The 20,929-nt window shown below is 37.9% G+C and overlaps 3 protein-coding genes across 3 annotated transcripts; all 3 read left to right on the top strand.

The window, feature by feature from the left end:
* The first annotated feature begins 704 nt into the window (after window positions 1-704).
* Window positions 705-3,127, top strand: LOC143444940 (alpha-1,3-mannosyl-glycoprotein 4-beta-N-acetylglucosaminyltransferase A-like). The gene is made up of 7 exons (XM_076943732.1): window positions 705-728; window positions 803-991; window positions 1,257-1,436; window positions 1,925-2,137; window positions 2,307-2,456; window positions 2,876-2,991; window positions 3,061-3,127. Exons 1-7 carry the CDS (start codon window positions 705-707, stop codon window positions 3,125-3,127), a joined length of 939 nt encoding a protein of 312 aa, XP_076799847.1.
* Window positions 3,128-6,359: 3,232 nt separating this feature from the next.
* On the top strand, window positions 6,360-8,786 carry LOC143444939 (alpha-1,3-mannosyl-glycoprotein 4-beta-N-acetylglucosaminyltransferase A-like). Its single transcript, XM_076943731.1, has 7 exons — window positions 6,360-6,383; window positions 6,458-6,646; window positions 6,916-7,095; window positions 7,584-7,796; window positions 7,966-8,115; window positions 8,535-8,650; window positions 8,720-8,786. The coding sequence occupies exons 1-7, from the start codon at window positions 6,360-6,362 to the stop codon at window positions 8,784-8,786; spliced, it is 939 nt and encodes a 312-aa protein (XP_076799846.1).
* A 3,108-nt stretch (window positions 8,787-11,894) lies between these two features.
* Window positions 11,895-14,963, top strand: LOC143444938 (alpha-1,3-mannosyl-glycoprotein 4-beta-N-acetylglucosaminyltransferase A-like). The gene is made up of 7 exons (XM_076943730.1): window positions 11,895-12,349; window positions 12,637-12,825; window positions 13,090-13,269; window positions 13,758-13,970; window positions 14,140-14,289; window positions 14,712-14,827; window positions 14,897-14,963. The coding sequence occupies exons 1-7, from the start codon at window positions 12,155-12,157 to the stop codon at window positions 14,961-14,963; spliced, it is 1,110 nt and encodes a 369-aa protein (XP_076799845.1). The 5' UTR covers window positions 11,895-12,154.
* The last annotated feature ends 5,966 nt before the right edge of the window (window positions 14,964-20,929 follow it).

Genomic DNA, 20,929 nt, shown 5'->3' with positions numbered 1-20,929 from the left:
TTGTTATGGCGTGTGCGGAGTGTAGGTTCAGGCTAAAGTTGACGTTTTGTGTTGGTTCAAAGTTAAGGCTTTTTGGCTGATTTTTTGGAAAAATACAAGAAAAAAAGTTGTTAAAAAGTTGAAGCATTTGGTGCGAGAATTCCAGATACGAGAATTTTCTCAAAATACTGCATTAAGTCCTTTTGTCCTACATCTCGGCGGATACAAAAACTCAGCGAGGTGACCGGACTTGTTTAGAAGCAAATTCAAATTGAAAAATTGTACTTTGCATTGTTTTAGATAGGGCTTCAGATGGGCCTACAGGCCCTTAACCCCAGGCTGCGTGACCTACATACGGTGAAATGATCGCTTCATTTAAGTTATTCTGGTAAGTGCTTTATTTTCTGCGAGGTAAACAAGCGTCATTTTCCGGTGCTATATACCGATATGAAATGCTAGGTCGCTTTTTTATATGTGAGTACACTGTACATCAATTGACAATGGTCTCTTCTTACGTCATAAAAACAAAAACGATGTTGCTTCTATTTGCAGTTTGGACTTGATAATAATACAAGTTTTCGACACTGACTCAACCGACCGCCAAACAGACAAATTAAACAAAGTTTTATTGCGATATAAACCTTCATCCTAAAAGTTACTTAGACAGAGTTTAAAATTTATACAGGATCGTGTTACTGTGGCCATAAAACATACTGACTATTCCTATGGAGTATGGTCTCCTGACAAACGTTTGTTTTCTTTAAAAACAAATATGTCTCATCCGTTTACGGTTAACAATTTTTTTTGTTGTGCTTTTTTGCAGTCGTTAGAATCAAAGAGCTTCGTTACAAACGTAAAAGATGAACCAATTGTACCCGGTGAAAAAGTCTATTTTCACCCCTTAGATCCGGTATTTCCCCTCTCAGGGGACCTAAAAGCACCCAGCCCAGGCTTTGAGTTGGGTCGGATACCGAAAAACGCCGACGTCGTAATAGGAATACCCACAGTGAAGGTATGTTTATGATGCAAATGTGATTGTTATTGTTATGTCATAAGATGTTTTCATTTCACACAATTTGTACATCAGTTCTAATTATAACCGACCGTGATTGAAATTGGAAACAATCATTCAGTTAAAAAAAAGTGTTACTCACTCCTACGAGCGGTTTGCGCAATACGACCACGATTTGCCGTGTTTTTGCAATTTGTTTGCATTCAAAATCAATACAAACGATTTCAATTTCAATTCAATCTTTGTTGTATTTTCTATCTGGCAGAGGCAGGGAGTATCCTATCTTTCGCAAACAATCGATTCCCTTCTGAAGAATCAGGTTGATCTTTCCATTGATTCTAGAATCCTTGTTTACGTCGGCGAGACCGACAAAGAGTTTTTACGTGATCTTTCGCGCTCATTGCAAAGCAGTTATCAGAAGCACATTGAAGATGGGATATTACAGGTTTCACTTCAGTGTTTATTCCCAAACAAGCCCAATACTTGTATCGATATCAATCGTGAGAACAGCGAAGAGCTTTAATAATTCAGAAGCGGCTGAGAAAGTAAAAAGGAAATAAATTCCCTTTACAGCCGTATCATTAAATTTTAATTTTAAAACGTTTTAACGGCTGGGTCAAACGCCCCACAAAGCAAAGTATACGTTTAAAGCATCCAGTTCTTCAACAATAAATTACACAACCACGGGCTAAGTAACTATACATAAGTTTATGAATGAAAACTGAAAGTTTAGAGTTGAATTATTTAGTACTACTTCGGTGACATCACGATTATCGCTCATCCCGAAAGAAAACTATATTTGCTTTTAGACTACGCTGTCAAACTGTATTGTTCCTATTTTTGTGAGTTTGTTGAGTAATAGCCGGCCATTTTGATATGTTTGTTTTTAGCGATTGTTTTTACCCCCGCCAATCTCACAAATTTCTCTTGCAGCTAATTAGTCCACCTAAAAGTTACTACCCCCCTTGGGAAAAAGTGCTTCAGTCCAGTTTTAACGACGCGCTGGACCGAGTGAAGTGGAGATCGAAACAGAATCTGGATCAAATCTTCCTCATGATGTACATCTATAACCTTTCACCTAAATATTACCTCATGATGGAAGATGACGTCATAGCCAGCCATGGGTACATCGGAGCGATAATGAAGGTGACGTAATAGTTGCTGCGTTGTGGGTGACGGTAGGATAATAAGACCCCCAATTTGGTTTTTAAAGGTCACTTCTGCTTTCTAATTAAGTCTTCGTCATTTTAAGAAAAGTTAACTATACCTTATGCTCAATGTGTGCCATGGGTTGAATAATATGATTTCTATGCAGGAGGCTAACCGAAGATCGATGGAAAATTACTTTTATATTTCTTTTTGTAATTTGGGAGCGATTGGAAAACTTTTCCGCGCCGAAACTCTTCCATCATATGCTTCGTTCATCCACACGTTCTGGAATAAAAAACCGCTCGACTGGCTGCAGGTATGTTGGCAGCTTACACGAATGAAAAGATTCTTTGTTGAGCATTTTTGTTTTTCCGCCGTATACGCTTCGAGCATAACGACTTTTGCTGAGTAGGCCTAGGCCGAGCCAATGTGTCCAAAAAAAACTACCGAAATTCGTCGAGTGTTATGTGGTTATTCGGAATTTAACGTGCACCCTATAAGGTGTCAGCTATATAGTTTTTCTATGTTAACCTATAACCTTTCTGCAATTATTTTTTTAAGCTGTGCTTCGATTTGTTAAGTTTCAAACATTTGATGGGATGAAAAAGCAATTTAGAAACGACAGCATGTGTTTTCCTTTGGTGTGCTCATACCTTACGATCCATTCATGGACTGGTTGATGGGGGTTTTGTTATTGCCTGCACCTTATTGAACCTTTATCGTTCATTTTTCCAGCTGGACTACGTTGCGTCAGCGGTCTGCAGCTATGACGAGAACGCCCAACAATGCAATAAAAGGAGAGAGCTAAAAATGCCTCCTCACAAACCGTCGCTGTTTCAACACATTGGAAGGTACGTTGCTTTGCTGCTAAAGTTTTTCTGAAAAATCGAATCCATCTTCGACTTCATCTTTTCTTTCAGTGTTTCGTCATTGCAAGGAAAGACGCAAAATCTCAAGGACAATTCATTCAAAAGCGACGCCATCTGAGCTCAGGTCCGTTAGAGGTTACTTCAGGTCATGGTTAAGCCTAAAAAAAGTCGTCGCTTCGAAGCAGAGTTAAAATGAAAGCTGACGCTGCGTCGTGTTTACTTTTGTCCACGACAATCTTGTGAATGGGGCGGAGTGTTCAGTTCAAGCAGCAGTTAATTTTGCATTTTTTCCGATTTGTTACTCAAAGTGTAAGATTTTTGTTTTCTTTCAGAGCAAACTTTTCGTCATCTTGAATACGTTGTAGTCGTCATAACCTAGTACTTACTCTTTACCTGTTTATAGTATTTACAATTTATGTTGCAATAGTAAACATATAACCTGCTGTTTAACCTATACCAAAGCGCCAGATACGTTTGTCCAGATTTACTAACTGATGAGCGATGATAAATCGACAACTGTATAATCCCCGCCTATATTGTGAGCCTAGCAGCCCTAGCTACTGCATTCACTCCAATCCTTTTTGTTGTTGGGTACAGTATATGTGCCCATTTTGATTTATTATTTTGAATCTTTTGTGCAATTTGTTATGCCATTTAAATGCAATATTACACTAAGCGTTGCAGCTTTTTTCTTAAAATTGTTTCGTTTTGTTGTACTTCAGCCTAACCATCGTGGTGTGAAAAAAGAAAAACTTTGCCATTGTTTGAGTGTGATTTGGTTGTGGAAAGGACGTAGATAGAATCATACTAGTACACTAATTCGCCTGCGTGCGTTTACCCAAACAGCATAACAGCAGAGAAATCAAAAATACAGTAACTTACAAGGAAACATCAATTTTCGTTGGATGCCTTTAAATTATATGGGTTCTCTTGGACCGATTATTCTTTTTGTTTAATTCACCCAATTTCGGGAACAAATACAAAAGTCTTTTTACGTAGACTTAAGTTATTGTTATTTTTTTGAATTACGGTGATTCAAAGGGTTAAGTTGTCTCTGATGCCAAACATCTAAGGTACCTGTGTCTAATAAGGCCCATTGCTCATATTTCGCAAACCCGTGCAAATAAATGAAAAATTTTAACCCTATATAAAAACTAATATAAATTCATGGTGGTTTACCAGATTTCATCCTTGCCACGTGATCAACCGATTCGCTAGAGCACAAGAAAAATTTGATATTTGCAGTTATGGTGGTTTTGTTAATTTAGAAAAAAAGTAAGTGAGAATTTGGCCGGTTAAATGAACTGTTGTCAGCCGGCTGAAGTTTTCATGTAACAACCAACTTAGTATTGAAAAGGATAATACACTTTTTTTGCTAAAATTTTTCTGATAATAAAAATGTGACATTTTTTTCGTGGATGCCACATGCGCCTAATAAGGCCCATTCAAGATGCTTGGTTAATTGATTTCCAGACTTCAAGAGTGGTTCCAGTCATGAGTTGGAAAGTTGTTGCAGTTACTTTTTTTTTCAACCCACGTTTGTTGGTCGTTGTCTTACACAAATTGGTGGTTGCTGTCTTGCTTTATTTGCTTAATACGATTTTTCAGCTATGTTTTGAATCAAAATACTCACAAAATTGGTGGGCCTTATTAGGAGCCTATGCTCCTAATAAGGCCCATTTTTTGGAATTTTTAATTTCTTTATAAAAATTTTTTGGGGAGTTGTCAGGTATTGTGGTTTTAATATGTTGTAGTCATATACCCTTACTAATAGAATACGATTTTTCAGCCTATTCTCATTTGTGGTTCTTGAGTTATTTTCAAAAAAGTGTTAGGTGGGCCTTAATTGGTACAGGTACCTTACACAGGCTGTAGGCTATCCTGAAAAACAAAGAAAGATCAAAGTATTCCATTTAACAATCCAGGGTTTGGAAATAAGCTGCTTGAAGATCATTTTAGTTTTGTGTCCGCAGTCCAATTACGTTTCGACAAGACATAAGGACTCGCATTTTCATCCCATCATCATTATCAAAGGTTCTAATCACTACATCGCCTGAGTGCCCATGCAATTAAAAATAACCTATCAATATTGCGTATTTTTATACTTACCGACATTACTTTATTTTTACGTCTATATGTTTGTACCATATGTAGGCTATGCTTGGATTAGCGGTCGTGCTAACCAGTATTATTCATTGTTATTAATTCCGTTTTAAACCATGCAGGTTTTAAGCTATTGGACTTAGCTTCTTTTCGTCGTTTATTGTTAGTTTGCCGAGTCATCTCGTTATAATGGTTACCATTTCATTTTTCGTTCCACAAGCAATGACAAAAATAATCATTACGATGCGTCAGAGAATTTGAGGTAAGTTAGTTAAAAAAAATGCCAGGTAGCGGGGAAGTAATTGAAAACGAGTTGATGCTGATCCTTAATCTTACAACCCAGATAGCACGTACGTAGTTGTCGGCCCGACGGCTACAACGAGCTATTCTCGCTATAGGGCCTGTAGTACCATTTTCAGCAGTTTTAAAACGGCAACCCGGGGATTGTGACGAAGGTCGCATGCAAGACGTCACTATATAAAAACTATAAATGATTCCGGTCCAGTGCGCATGCACGTGACCTTAATCTGTGAAAGTTTGCTGTTGTTATGGCGTGTGCGGAGTGTAGGTTCAGGCTAAAGTTGACGTTTTGTGTTGGTTCAAAGTTAAGGCTTTTTGGCTGATTTTTTGGAAAAATACAAGAAAAAAAGTTGTTAAAAAGTTGAAGCATTTGGTGCGAGAATTCCAGATACGAGAATTTTCTCAAAATACTGCATTAAGTCCTTTTGTCCTACATCTCGGCGGATACAAAAACTCAGCGAGGTGACCGGACTTGTTTAGAAGCAAATTCAAATTGAAAAATTGTACTTTGCATTGTTTTAGATAGGGCTTCAGATGGGCCTACAGGCCCTTAACCCCAGGCTGCGTGACCTACATACGGTGAAATGATCGCTTCATTTAAGTTATTCTGGTAAGTGCTTTATTTTCTGCGAGGTAAACAAGCGTCATTTTCCGGTGCTATATACCGATATGAAATGCTAGGTCGCTTTTTTATATGTGAGTACACTGTACATCAATTGACAATGGTCTCTTCTTACGTCATAAAAACAAAAACGATGTTGCTTCTATTTGCAGTTTGGACTTGATAATAATACAAGTTTTCGACACTGACTCAACCGACCGCCAAACAGACAAATTAAACAAAGTTTTATTGCGATATAAACCTTCATCCTAAAAGTTACTTAGACAGAGTTTAAAATTAATACAGGATCGTGTTACTGTGGCCATAAAACATACTGACTATTCCTATGGAGTATGGTCTCCTGACAAACGTTTGTTTTCTTTAAAAACAAATATGTCTCATCCGTTTACGGTTAACAATTTTTTTTGTTGTGCTTTTTTGCAGTCGTTAGAATCAAAGAGCTTCGTTACAAACGTAAAAGATGAACCAATTGTACCCGGTGAAAAAGTCTATTTTCACCCCTTAGATCCGGTATTTCCCCTCTCAGGGGACCTAAAAGCACCCAGCCCAGGCTTTGAGTTGGGTCGGATACCGAAAAACGCCGACGTCGTAATAGGAATACCCACAGTGAAGGTATGTTTATGATGCAAATGTGATTGTTATTGTTATGTCATAAGATGTTTTCATTTCACACAATTTGTACATCAGTTCTAATTATAACCGACCGTGATTGAAATTGGAAACAATCATTCAGTTAAAAAAAGTGTTACTCACTCCTACGAGCGATTTGCGCAATACGACCGCTATTTGCGGTGTTTTTGCAATTTGTTTGCATTCAAAATCAATACAAACGATTTCAATTTGCTTTCAATTCAATCTTTGTTCTATTTTTTGTCTGGCAGAGGCAGGGAGTATCCTATCTCTCGCAAACAATCGATTCCCTTCTGAAGAATCAGGTTGATCGTTCTGTTGATTCTAGAATCCTTGTTTACGTCGGCGAGACCGACGAAGAGTTTTTACGTGATCTTTCGCGCTCATTGCAAAGCAGTTATCGGAAGCACATTGAAGATGGGATATTACAGGTTTCACTTCAGTGTTTATTCCCAAACAAGCCCAATACTTGTATCGATATCAATCGTGAGAACAGCGAAGAGCTTTAATAATTCAGAAGCGGCTGAGAAAGTAAAAAGGAAATTAATTCCCTTTACAGCCGTATCATTACAATTTAATTTTAAAACGTTTTAACGGCCGGGTCAAACGCCCCACAAAGCAAAGTATACGTTTAAAGCATCCAGTTCTTCAACAATAAATTACACAACCACAGGCTAAGTAACTATACATAAGTTTATGAATGAAAACTGAAAGTTTAGAGTTGAATTATTTAGTACTACTTCAGTGACATCACGATTATCGCTCATCCCGAAAGGAAACTATATTTGCTTTTAGACTACGCTGTCAAACTGTATTATTCCTATTTTTGTGAGTTTGTTGAGTAATAGCTGGCCATTTTGATATGTTTGTTTTTAGCGATTGTTTTTACCCCCGCCAATCTCACAAATTTCTCTTGCAGCTAATTAGTCCACCTAAAAGTTACTACCCCTCATGGGAAAAAGTGCTTCAGTCCAGTTTTAACGACGCGCTGGAGCGAGTGAAGTGGAGATCGAAACAGAATCTGGATCAAATCTTCCTCATGATGTACATCTATAACCTTTCACCTAAATATTACCTCATGATGGAAGATGACGTCATAGCCAGCCATGGGTACATCGGAGCGATAATGAAGGTGACGTAATAGTTGCTGCGTTGTGGGTGACGGTAGGATAATAAGACCCCCAATTTGGTTTTTAAAGGTCACTTCTGCTTTCTAATTAAGTCTTCGTCATTTTAAGAAAAGTTAACTATACCTTATGCTCAATGTGTGCCATGGGTTGAATAATATGATTTCTATGCAGGAGGCTAACCGAAGATCGATGGAAAATTACTTTTATATTTCTTTTTGTAATTTGGGAGCGATTGGAAAACTTTTCCGCGCCGAAACTCTTCCATCATATGCTTCGTTCATCCACACGTTCTGGAATAAAAAACCGCTCGACTGGCTGCAGGTATGTTGGCAGCTTACACGAATGAAAAGATTCTTTGTTGAGCATTTTTGTTTTTCCGCCGTATACGCTTCGAGCATAACGACTTTTGCTGAGTAGGCCTAGGCCGAGCCAATGTGTCCAAAAAAAACTACCGAAATTCGTCAAGTGTTATGTGGTTATTCGGAATTTAACGTACACCCTATAAGGTGTCAGCTATATAGTTTTTCTATGTTAACCTATAACCTTTCTGCAATTATTTTTTTAAGCTGTGCTTCGATTTGTTAAGTTTCAAACATTTGATGGGATGAAAAAGCAATTTAGAAACGACAGCATGTGTTTTCCTTTGGTGTGCTCATACCTTACGATCCATTCATGGACTGGTTGATGGGGGTTTTGTTATTGCCTGCACCTTATTGAACCTTTATCGTTCATTTTTCCAGCTGGACTACGTTGCGTCAGCGGTCTGCAGCTATGACGAGAACGCCCAACAATGCAATAAAAGGAGAGAGCTAAAAATGCCTCCTCACAAACCGTCGCTGTTTCAACACATTGGAAGGTACATTGCTTTGCTGCTAAAGTTTTTCTGAAAAATCGAATCCATCTTCGACTTCATCTTTTCTTTCAGTGTTTCGTCATTGCAAGGAAAGACGCAAAATCTCAAGGACAATTCATTCAAAAGCGACGCCATCTGAGCTCAGGTCCGTTAGAGGTTACTTCAGGTCAAGGTTAAGCCTAAAAAAAGTCGTCGCTTCGAAGCAGAGTTAAAATGAAAGCTGACGCTGCTTCGTGTTTACTTTTGTCCACGACAATCTTGTGAATGGGGCGGAGTGTTCAGTTCAAGCAGAAGTTAATTTTGCATTTTTTCCGATTTGTTACTCAAAGTGTAAGATTTTTGTTTTCTTTCAGAGCAAACTTTTCGTCATCTTGAATACGTTGTAGTCGTCATAACCTAGTACTTACTCTTTACCTGTTTATAGTATTTACAATTTATGTTGCAATAGTAAACATATAACCTGCTGTTTAACCTATACCAAAGCGCCAGATACGTTTGTCCAGATTTACTAACTGATGAGCGATGATAAATCGACAACTGTATAATCCCCGCCTATATTGTGAGCCTAGCAGCCCTAGCTACTGCATTCACTCCAATCCTTTTTGTTGTTGGGTACAGTATATGTGCCCATTTTGATTTATTATTTTGAATCTTTTGTGCAATTTGTTATGCCATTTAAATGCAATATTACACTAAGCGTTGCAGCTTTTTTCTTAAAATTGTTTCGTTTTGTTGTACTTCAGCCTAACCATCGTGGTGTGAAAAAAGAAAAACTTTGCCATTGTTTGAGTGTGATTTGGTTGTGGAAAGGACGTAGATAGAATCATACTAGTACACTAATTCGCCTGCGTGCGTTTACCCAAACAGCATAACAGCAGAGAAATAAAAAATACAGTAACTTACAAAGAAACATCAATTTTCGTTGGGTCCCTTTAAATTATATGGGTTCTCTTGGACCGATTATTCTTTTTGTTTAATTCACCCAATTTCGGGAACAAATACAAAAGTCTTTTTACGTAGACTTAAGTTATTGTTATTTTTTTGAATTACGGTGATTCAAAGGGTTAAGTTGTCTCTGATGCCAAACATCTAAGGTACCTGTGTCTAATAAGGCCCATTGCTCATATTTCGCAAACCCGTGCAAATAAATGAAAAATTTTAACCCTATATAAAAAATAATATAAATTCATGATGGTTTACCAGATTTCATCCTTGCCACGTGATCAACCGATTCGCTAGAGCACAAGAAAAATTTGATATTTGCAGTTATGGTGGTTTTGTTAATTTAGAAAAAAAGTAAGTGAGAATTTGGCCGGTTAAATGAACTGTTGTCAGCCGGCTGAAGTTTTCATGTAACAACCAACTTAGTATTGAAAAGGATAATACACTTTTTTTGCTAAAATTTTTCTGATAATAAAAATGTGACATTTTTTTCGTAGATGCCACATGCGCCTAATAAGGCCCATTCAAGATGCTTGGTTAATTGATTTCCAGACTTCAAGAGTGGTTCCAGTCATCAGTTGGCAAGTTGTTGCAGTTACTTTTTTTTTTCAACCCACGTTTGTTGGTCGTTGTCTTACACAAATTGGTGGTTGCTGTCTTGCTTTATTTACTTAATACGATTTTTCAGCTATGTTTTGAATCAAAATACTCACAAAATTGGTAGGCCTTATTAGGAGCCTATGCTCCTAATAAGGCCCATTTTTTGGAATTTTTAATTTCTTTATAAAATTTTTTTGGGGCGTTTTCAGGTATTGTGGTTTTAATATGTTGTAGTCATATACCCTTACTAATAGAATACGATTTTTCAGCCTATTCTCATTTGTGGTTCTTGAGTTATTTTCACAAAAGTGTTAGGTGGGCCTTAATTGGTACAGGTACCTTACACAGGCTGTAGGCTATCCTGAAAAACAAAGAAAGATCAAAGTATTCCATTTAACAATCCAGGGTTTGGAAATAAGCTGCTTGAAGATCATTTTAGTTTTGTGTCCGCAGTCCAATTACGTTTCGACAAGACATAAGGACTCGCATTTTCATCCCATCATCATTATCAAAGGTTCTAATCACTACATCGCCTGAGTGCCCATGCAATTAAAAATAACCTATCAATATTGCGTATTTTTATACTTACCGACATTACTTTATTTTTACGTCTATATGTTTGTACCATATGTAGGCTATGCTTGGATTAGCGGTCGTGCTAACCAGTATTATTCATTGTTATTAATTCCGTTTTAAACCATGCAGGTTTTAAGCTATTGGACTTAGCTTCTTTTCGTCGTTTATTGTTAGTTTGCCGAGTCATCTCGTTATAATGGTTACCATTTCATTTTTCGTTCCACAAGCAATGACAAAAATAATCATTACGATGCGTCAGAGAATTTGAGGTAAGTTAGTTAAAAAAAATGCCAGGTAGCGGGGAAGTAATTGAAAACGAGTTGATGCTGATCCTTAATCTTACAACCCAGATAGCACGTACGTAGTTGTCGGCCCGACGGCTACAACGAGCTATTCTCGCTATAGGGCCTGTAGTACCATTTTCAGCAGTTTTAAAACGGCAACCCGGGGATTGTGACGAAGGTCGCATGCAAGACGTCACTATATAAAAACTATAAATGATTCCGGTCCAGTGCGCATGCACGTGACCTTAATCTGTGAAAGTTTGCTGTTGTTATGGCGTGTGCGGAGTGTAGGTTCAGGCTAAAGTTGACGTTTTGTGTTGGTTCAAAGTTAAGGCTTTTTGGCTGATTTTTTGGAAAAATACAAGAAAAAAAGTTGTTAAAAAGTTGAAGCATTTGGTGCGAGAATTCCAGATACGAGAATTTTCTCAAAATACTGCATTAAGTCCTTTTGTCCTACATCTCGGCGGATACAAAAACTCAGCGAGGTGACCGGGCTTGTTTAGAAGCAAATTCAAATTGAAAAATTGTACTTTGCATTGTTTTAGATAGGGCTTCAGATGGGCCTACAGGCCCTTCAGCGATTATCGTTGGTGGGCCGCTAGAAGCAAGCTATCGACACACCAAAACTGATGTCAATGTAAGAAATTATCGTTTTGCCAGATTTTGTGAATTCTCTGGAGTTTTCTTACTACAGCATCTCAATTATCACCCGGAAAATTAATTATCAATTTTCACCACAGACAGTAAAAAATGTAATATGAAGTGTTGTTTAACCTACTGCAGACGCCACAGTAAGAAAAATGGTGCCACCATGACTTCTATGCAAAAATTCTTGGCGCTTTTCTTCGTTATGCGATGTGAATTCAGCACTTCGCGGAGCAATGTGCGTCGTAGCGACGGTAACTGTTGTTTGTCGGTTTTGGAGACTATGTGTGTGGAACGATTTATTTCTTTTGTTTATATGCATTGTTGCTGGAATTGATAATGAAGTCGCAAAAACCTAAACTAATTAATTAATCAGTGAACGATCGAGATTTCACTACGGAATCTTGCAGCGCCTGCCTAGGCTACGATATGACGGTAAACATCTTAGGTGTAGCAAACGATGCCAGCCGTGTTACTACGTAAGCGCAACATATGGCTGGCCGCGGCATTGTTCTATGTGTTTGTATTTGTCTATTACTTTGACTTCTTGTCGACCGGCGGTTCGAAAGAAGTTCGAAAAGCAGAACCGGTACAAGAAGATATACAAGCACAAGAAGATGTCGATGTTGAAACCGAAGCGGCTGCGATTATCACGGTCAGTGCTACAATTTAAGTTAAGCTGGTGGTATTTTACCTGAAAAAATCGTGCGTTCCAAGCTATTTTTCTCAGTTTCTTGTTAAAGTTTTATTGCGATATAAACCTTCATCCTAAAAGTTACTTAGACAGAGTTTAAAATTTATACAGGATCATGTTACTGTGGCCATAAAACATACTGACTATTCCTATGGAGTATGGTCTCCTGACAAACGTTTGTTTTCTTTAAAAACAAATATGTCTCATCCATTTACGGTTAACAATTTTTTTGATGTGCTTTTTTGCAGTCGTTAGAATCAAAGAGCTTCGTTGCAAACGTAAAAGATGAACCAATTGTACCCGGTGAAAAAGTCTATTTTCACCCCTTAGATCCGGTATTTCCCCTCTCAGGGGACCTAAAAGCACCCAGCCCAGGCTTTGAGTTGGGTCAGATACCGAAAAACGCCGACGTCGTAATAGGAATACCCACAGTGAAGGTATGTTTATGATGCAAATGTGATTGTTATTGTTATGTCATAAGATGTTTTCATTTCACACAATTTGTACATCAGTTCTAATTATAACCGACCGTGATTGAAATTGGAAACAATCATTCAGTTAAAATAAGTGTCACTCACTCCTACGAGCGGTTTGCGCAATACGACCACGATTTGCCGTGTTTTTGCAATTTGTTTGCATTCAAAATCAATACAAACGATTTCAATTTCAATTCAATCTTTGTTGTATTTTCTATCTGGCAGAGGCAGGGAGTATCCTATCTTTCGCAAACAATCGATTCCCTTCTGAAGAATCAGGTTGATCGTTCCGTTGATTCTAGAATCCTTGTTTACGTCGGCGAGACTGACGAAGAGTTTTTACGTGATCTTTCGCACTCATTGCAAAGCAGCTATCAGAAGCACATTGAAGATGGGATATTACAGGTTTCACTTCAGTGTTTATTCCCAAACAAGCCCAATACTTGTATCGATATCAATCGTGAGAACAGCGAAGAGCTTTAATAATTCAGAAGCGGCTGAGAAAGTAAAAAGGAAATTAATTCCCTTTACAGCCGTATCATTACAATTTAATTTTAAAACGTTTTAACGGCCGGGTCAAACGCCCCACAAAGCAAAGTATACGTTTAAAGCATCCAGTTCTTCAACAATAAATTACACAACCACAGGCTAAGTAACTATACATAAGTTTATGAATGAAAACTGAAAGTTTAGAGTTGAATTATTTAGTACTACTTCAGTGACATCACGATTATCGCTCATCCCGAAAGGAAACTATATTTGCTTTTAGACTACGCTGTCAAACTGTATTGTTCCTATTTTTGTGAGTTTGTTGAGTAATAGCCGGCCATTTTGATATGTTTGTTTTTAGCGATTGTTTTTACCCCCGCCAATCTCACAAATTTCTATTGCAGCTAATTAGTCCACCTAAAAGTTACTACCCCCCATGGGAAAAAGTGCTTCAGTCCAGTTTTAACGACGCGCTGGACCGAGTGAAGTGGAGATCGAAACAGAATCTGGACCAGATCTTCCTCATGATGTACATCTATAACCTTTCACCTAAATATTACCTCATGATGGAAGATGACGTCATAGCCAGCCATGGGTACATCGGAGCGATAATGAAGGTGACGTAATAGTTGCTGCGTTGTGGGTGACTGTAGGATAATAAGACCCCCAATTTGGTTTTTAAAGGTCACTTCTGCTTGCTAATTAAGTCGTCGTCATTTTAAGAAAAGTTAACTATACCTTATGCTCAATGTGTGACACAGGTTGAGTAATATGATTTCTATGCAGGAGGCTAACCGAAGATCGATGGAAAATTACTTTTATATTTCTTTTTGTAATTTGGGAGCGATTGGAAAACTTTTCCGCGCCGAAACTCTTCCATCATATGCTTCGTTCATCCACACGTTCTGGAATAAAAAACCGCTCGACTGGCTCCAGGTATGTTGGCAGCTTACACGAATGAAAAGATTCTTTGTTACGCATTTTTGTTTTTCCGCCGTATACGCTTCGAGCATAACGACTTTTGCTGAGTAGGCCTAAGCCGAGCCAATGTGTCCAAAACAAACTACCGAAATTCGTCAAGTGTTATGTGGTTATTAGGAATTTGACGTGCACCCTATAAGGTGTCAGCTATATAGTTTTTCTATGTTAACCTATAACCTTTCTGCACTTGTATTTTTTAAGCTGTGCTTCGATTTGTTAAGTTTAAAACATTTGATGGGATGAAAAAGTAATTTAGAAACGACAGCAACTGTGTTTTCCTTTGATGTGCTCATACCTTACGATCCATTTATGGACTGGTCGATGGGGGTTTTATTATTGTCTGAACCTCATTGAACCTTTATCGTTCATTTTTCCAGCTGGACTACGTTGCGTCAGCGGTCTGCAGTTATGACGAGAACGCCCAACAATGCAATAAAAGGAGAGAGCTAAAAATGCCTCCTCACAAACCATCGCTGTTTCAACACATTGGAAGGTACATTGCTTTGCTGCTAAAGTTTTTCTGAAAAATCGAATCCGTGTTCAACTTTATCTGTTATTTCAGTGTTTCGTCATTGCAAGGAAAGACGCAAAATCTCAAGGACAATTTATTTAAAAGCGACGCCATCTGAGCTCAGGCCCGTCAGGGGGTTACTTCAGGTCAAGGTTAAGCCTAAAAAAAGTCGTCGCTTCGAAGCAGAGTTAAAATGAAAGCTGACGCTGCTTCGTGTTTACTTTTGTCCACGACAATCTTGTGAATGGGGCGGAGTGTTCAGTTCAAGCAGCAGTTAATTTTGCATTTTTTCCGATTTGTTACTCAAAGTGTAAGATTTTTGTTTTCTTTCAGAGCAAACTTTTCGTCATCTTGAATACGTTGTAGTCGTCATACTAGTACTTAGTCGTCAACCTAGTACTTGCTCTTTACCTGTTTATAGTATTTATAATTTTTGTTGCAATAGTAAACATATAACCTGCTGTTTAACCTATACCAAAGCGCCAGATACGTTTGTCCAGATTTACTAACTGTTGAGCGATGATAAATCGACAACTGTATAATCCCCGCCTATATTGTGAGCCTAGCAGCCCTAGCTACTGCATTCACTCCAATCCTTTTTGTTGTTGGGTAGAGAGAGTATATGTATCCATTTTGATTTTGAATCTTTTGTGCAATTTGTTATTCCATTTAAATGCAATATTACACTCAGCGTTGCAGCTTTTTTCTTAAAATTGTTTCGTTTTGTTGTACTTCAGCCTAACCATCGTGGTGTGAAAAAAGAAAAACTTTGCCATTGTTTGAGTGTGATTTGGTTATGGAGAGGACGTAGATAGAATCATACTAGTACACTAATTCGCCTGCGTGCGTTTACCCAAACAGCATAACAGCAGAGAAATCAAAAATACAGTAACTTACAAGGAAACATCAATTTTTGTTGGGTCCCTTTAAATTATATGGGTTCTCTTGGACCGATTATTCTTTTTGTTTAATTCACCCAATTTCGGGAACAAATACAAAAGTCTTTTTACGTAGACTTAAGTTATTGTTATTTTTTTGAATTACGGTGATTCAAAGGGTTAAGTTGTCTCTGATGCCAAACATCTACACAGGCTGTAGGATATCCTGGAAACAAAGATCAAAGTATTCCATTTAACAATACAGGGTTTGGAAATAAGCTGCTTGAAGATCATTTTAGTTTTGTGTCCGCAGTCCAATTACGTTTCGACAAGACATAAGGACTCGCATTTTCATCCCATCATCATTATCAAAGGTTCTAATCACTACATCGCCTGAGTGCCCATGCAATTAAAAATAACCTATCAATATTGCGTATTTTTATACTTACCGACATTACTTTATTTTTACGTCTATATGTTTGTACCATATGTAGGCTATGCTTGGATTAGCGGTTGTGCTAACCAGTATTATTCATTGTTATTAATTCCGTTTTAAACCATGCAGGTTTTAAGCTATTGGACTTAGCTTCTTTTCGTCGTTTATTGTTTGTTTGCCGAGTCATCTCGTTATAATGGTTACCATTTCATTTTTCGTTCCACAAGCAATGACAAAAAATAACACTGGCCAACAAAAAAATTTTGGCATGGAAGGTAAGAACGATTTTAGGGTATATCAGGGGCGCTGAGCTCGAGAATGCCATTAGTTTTTGCAAATTGGCTCTAGTTTTTAAGATATTAGCGAATTTTGATATTTTTGATACCTTTTAATTTTGAAAGTAGGTTGCATTTTATCTTAAGGAACAGCCTATATTAAATGTTGTTGTAAGTGTATCTGCACTAAAACCACAAGAATGAGCAAAAGCTAAAGACACAATGAGATTAACTAAAAGAAGAGGTGCTGCATAAGTCTATTCTTTTCCGTATATTCAACACAGAAAATGCCCCATTTATTCGTCTTTTCAGATTCTCTTAACATATTGCAATGTGTGAGACTAAGCTTCCAATACCACATTAAAACTTGCTTGAAGTGAACAATAAATAGCAGTAATTTGGTAATAACAAACCAAGTATGCCTAAGCCAGCACAAGAAAGACGACAACTTGTAAAAACAGACGAAATAAACAAGCAATCAATTTTTTTATTTGCCACGGAGTATTCAAAACAAAACACTATACGAAAAAATATACCCATCTCAGGATGTGCATTAGTGAAGTTCTTAGATGCACTCTAGTTAATTACTCAAATTAGCTTAAAGTCATCTGCAGGAAAATTCTCTTGTACGACTTTCGCCTGTAGTTTGGTTGTGGACAGCTTCGCATTAGGCACCAGCAGTAATCTGCCATCATGTGAGTATCACATCTACCTTGATATCCTCATCTATTAATTTGATATCTTGATGAAACCTTTCACCTTGTTCCTCACTCATATTTCCAATGTTTTCAGGGAAGCGATCCAAGTGACTAAATAGATAGTGAACTTTTATGTTCATCCTTGATCCAAGAGCTTGAAAGTTTGTAAGCTTTACTTCTATGAGATCCACATAGTTGCTTGCTTTTGTGCTTCCAAGAAATCCTTTTACAACTGCAACGAAAGAGTGCCAGGCTGCCTACTCAACTTCAGTCATATGTGACGGAAAAACTTAATATTGAATTAATTTTCGTATTTGTGGCCCATCAAAAATTCCTGCTATCAGCGTTTCAATACTAAGACCAGGAAATACGTTGCACAGGTGATCAAGACAAGCACCATCTTTATCTAATCTAAAGCCTTGACAAATTGTTTCATCAAACCCAGTTTGATGTGCAATGTGGGTAAAATGATGCGATTACAAATGACCAAAGGTTCATTTACAATGTTTTTATCTTCGTGCACAAGCTGTTCACGTATGGGCCATTCCTTTTTAATCCAGCGTTGATCAGTGGTCCGACTATCCCAGTAACAAATAAAGCAGGGATACTTGGTGTAGCCGCCTTGTTGTCCTAAGAGAAAGTTGAACATTTTCAAATCAACGCATATCTCCCAGTTATGCTCAGTATAAGAAAGTTTCTTCAAGATCATCTTTACACTTTGGTAGTGTTCCTTTAAAACGACTGGGTGGCCAATTGGAACACAGGCAAACTTATTTTCGTTGTGAAGTAGCACACATTTCAAGCCTTTTTTGGAGCTGTCAATGAATGACCTCCATTCTTCTGGTTTATACTCTAGTAGACCCATAGATGAAAGAAGTCCTTCGATGTTTTTACAGTACAAAAAATTATCTTCTTGAGAGAAAAATTGCATTAACATTTCTTCTCTGTCCCGGTAAAACGTTATTTTTGTTGCCGAATCAAGAATGTTATGCTATGTGTTGATGTTAAGGCTTATGTTAGTGCTTGATGGGAGATGATATAAACTAATCTAAGGTCTTATTTACCTCTCAAGCGAGAAATTTGTGCCAGACAACTCAACATTTGGGCAAAACTAAATAGCTGCTTCACATGGCTTCAGTTTTTGTTGACCTACGTTACTCACTAGCATACATTTTTAACTTTTCACGGCGTATTTAGGAAAAAGCAATATCTCAAAAACTAGAGCCAATTCAGCAAAAGTAATGGCATTTTCGGACTCAGCGCCCCTGATATACCCCTAAATCGATCTAACATATCATGCCTTTTGAAAAAAATTTTTTTTTGTTGGCCTGTGTAATCATTACGATGCGTCAGAAAATTTGAGGTAAGTTAGTTAAAAAAAAATGCCAGGTAGCGGGGAAGTAATTGAAAACGAGTTGATGCTGATCCTTAATCTTACAACCCAGATAGCACGTAGTTGTCGGCCCGACGGCTACAACGAGCTATTCTCGCTATAGGGCCTGTAGTACCATTTTCAGCAGTTTTAAAACAGCAACCCGGGGATTGTGACGAAGGTCGCATGCAAGACGTCACTATATAAAAACTATAAATGATTCCGGTCCAGTGCGCACGTGACCTTAATCTGTGAAAGTTTGCTGTTGTTATGGCGTGTGCGGAGTGTAGGTTCAGGCTAAAGTTGACGTTTTGTGTTGGTTCAAAGTTAAGGCTTTTTGGCTGATTTTTTGGAAAAATACAAGAAAAAAAGTTGTTAAAAAGTTGAAGCATTTGGTGCGAGAATTCCAGATACGAGAATTTTCTCAAAATACTGCATTAAGTCCTTTTGTCCTACATCTCGGCGGATACAAAAACTCAGCGAGGTGACCGGGCTTGTTTAGAAGCAAATTCAAATTGAAAAATTGTACTTTGCATTGTTTTAGATAGGGCTTCAGATGGGCCTACAGGCCCTTCAGCGATTATCGTTCGTGGGCCGCTAGAAGCAAGCTATCGGCCCGACGTCGGCCCTCGAACGACGTGCTATCTGGGAATCTTGTTCACTTATCGTCCCTCAATTTTTTTTTTTTTTTGACAAAATAACATTTTAAACGAAACCATTTCTTGAACACACGTTTGTTGTTCATTAAATCAACGCATGTCATGTTCTGATAAAAGCGCAAATATAGCCTTATGTCGTATTAAATTGTGTACGCTATGTCACGTGCATTAGAGCTCTGCTTGGGCTCGCAAAGCAGCAGCAAAAGCCCAGCAAAGATCTCCTCGCGCCCACGTTCACTCATTTGCCTGCGGGTACAACATTTTTAATTTCCTACTGGTCCTTGTTAGTTGTTACCATTATTTCGTAAAATGAAATCAACTTTTCGGAAAAATGAAAGCAAATTTGCTACGTAGCCTACTTGCGCATTTTGTAATAAAAGTTGCTACAATAACTGTTTGCTTTTTATGATGATCACTGTTGCGATTAGACTACAAGTCTGTCACTATGTAACGAAAGGAGGGAGGAAACGCTTCACTTCATTTAGTTACGTATAAGTTTATCATCGTGAATTAAACAAAAGCAATTGATTGATGTCATTGTAGTTAACGCAATTTTCTTATAGATAAAACCTGCAATAATTCCAATGAGTACACCCGCATCCGCCCCGCGACAAAAGTTGATATTTTGCGCCGCAAATGAACTTCAAACATAGTACTTTAAGTATTTTATAAAAATATTTAGACTAGAGCTAATCAAGCAGCTCTGCTTGATTACATTAACCTTACGATGGGTTCGCCAAGCCATCATCTGAATTAAGTGTTGCATCCTTGGATTCACGCGAAACCAGGATAACCTCATCAAGAGCAGATCTACAATATGACAAAGAGTAGAGTAAGACACACCAAAACTGATGTCAATGTAAGAAATTATTGTTTTGCCAGATTTTGTGAATTCTGTGGAGTTTTCTTACTACAGCATCTCAATTATCACCCGGAAAATTAATTATCAATTTTCACCACAGACAGTAAAGATTGTAATATGAAGTGTTGTTTAACCTACTGCAGACGCCACAGTAAGAAAAATGGTGCCACCATGACTTCTGTGTAAAAATTCTTGGCGCTTTTCTTCGTTATCCGATGTGAATTCAGCACTTCGCAGAGCAATGTGCGTCGTAGCGGCGGTAGCTGTTGTTGGTCGGTTTTGGAGACTATATGTGTGTGGAACGATTTATTTCTTTTGTTTATATGCATTGTTCCTGGAATTGCTGATGAAGTCAAAAAACGTAAACTAATCAATTAATCAGTGAACGATCGAGATTTCACTACGGAACCTTGCAGTGCCTGCCTTGGCTACGATATGATGGTAAACATCTTAGGCTTAAATACGCTATAGGCTAGTACCGGTACCGTATGCTGACATTACTGCCGTATTTTGTTCGACATGGTAGTTTCTGAATTAGCGTAGCGGTATAGAACATGTCAAGGTTCGTTCACTTTTTGTATAGCTCTGTTGAAAACTACCTAGATTAGTGTTTTATATGTTTGTAAGCCAATTGTATGATGCTGTAGGCTAGTAGATTATGAGGCTAGGTTATAGGACTCGAATTTAGTCAGATAGCATAGTCTACGTAAGCTAGTGAGTATACCGGTATTGTTAGCATGCATATATATACAGTCAGACAGTATAGTAGGCTGTATAGGTGTAATGCAGTCTGACGCTAAGCTTATATCACTATACGGTAAATTGTGACATCTTCGGTTTCCATATATAGGCTACCGTTATTTTTAAAACAACTTCTTTTATGCCAGAATGCAAAAAGACCCGC

This window comes from Clavelina lepadiformis, chromosome 2, assembly GCF_947623445.1.
Source record: "Clavelina lepadiformis chromosome 2, kaClaLepa1.1, whole genome shotgun sequence".
NCBI lineage: Eukaryota > Metazoa > Chordata > Ascidiacea > Aplousobranchia > Clavelinidae > Clavelina > Clavelina lepadiformis.
The sequence above is the reverse complement of the archived record's forward strand: the minus strand, read 5'-3'. Positions and strand labels throughout refer to the sequence as shown.

Bases quoted from the DNA above. Each gene is read 5' to 3' on its own strand.
- LOC143444940 (XM_076943732.1), top strand. From the start codon at position 705: ATGGAGTATGGTCTCCTGACAAAC. The intron at 992-1,256 runs GTATGTTTATGA...TCTATCTGGCAG, and splicing joins TAGGAATACCCACAGTGAAG to AGGCAGGGAGTATCCTATCT. The intron at 2,138-2,306 runs GTGACGTAATAG...ATTTCTATGCAG, and splicing joins ACATCGGAGCGATAATGAAG to GAGGCTAACCGAAGATCGAT.
- LOC143444939 (XM_076943731.1), top strand. From the start codon at position 6,360: ATGGAGTATGGTCTCCTGACAAAC. The intron at 6,647-6,915 runs GTATGTTTATGA...TTTGTCTGGCAG, and splicing joins TAGGAATACCCACAGTGAAG to AGGCAGGGAGTATCCTATCT. The intron at 7,096-7,583 runs GTTTCACTTCAG...TTTCTCTTGCAG, and splicing joins TTGAAGATGGGATATTACAG to CTAATTAGTCCACCTAAAAG.
- LOC143444938 (XM_076943730.1), top strand. From the start codon at position 12,155: ATGCCAGCCGTGTTACTACGTAAGCGCAACATATGGCTGGCCGCGGCA. The intron at 12,350-12,636 runs GTCAGTGCTACA...GCTTTTTTGCAG, and splicing joins AAGCGGCTGCGATTATCACG to TCGTTAGAATCAAAGAGCTT. The intron at 13,270-13,757 runs GTTTCACTTCAG...TTTCTATTGCAG, and splicing joins TTGAAGATGGGATATTACAG to CTAATTAGTCCACCTAAAAG.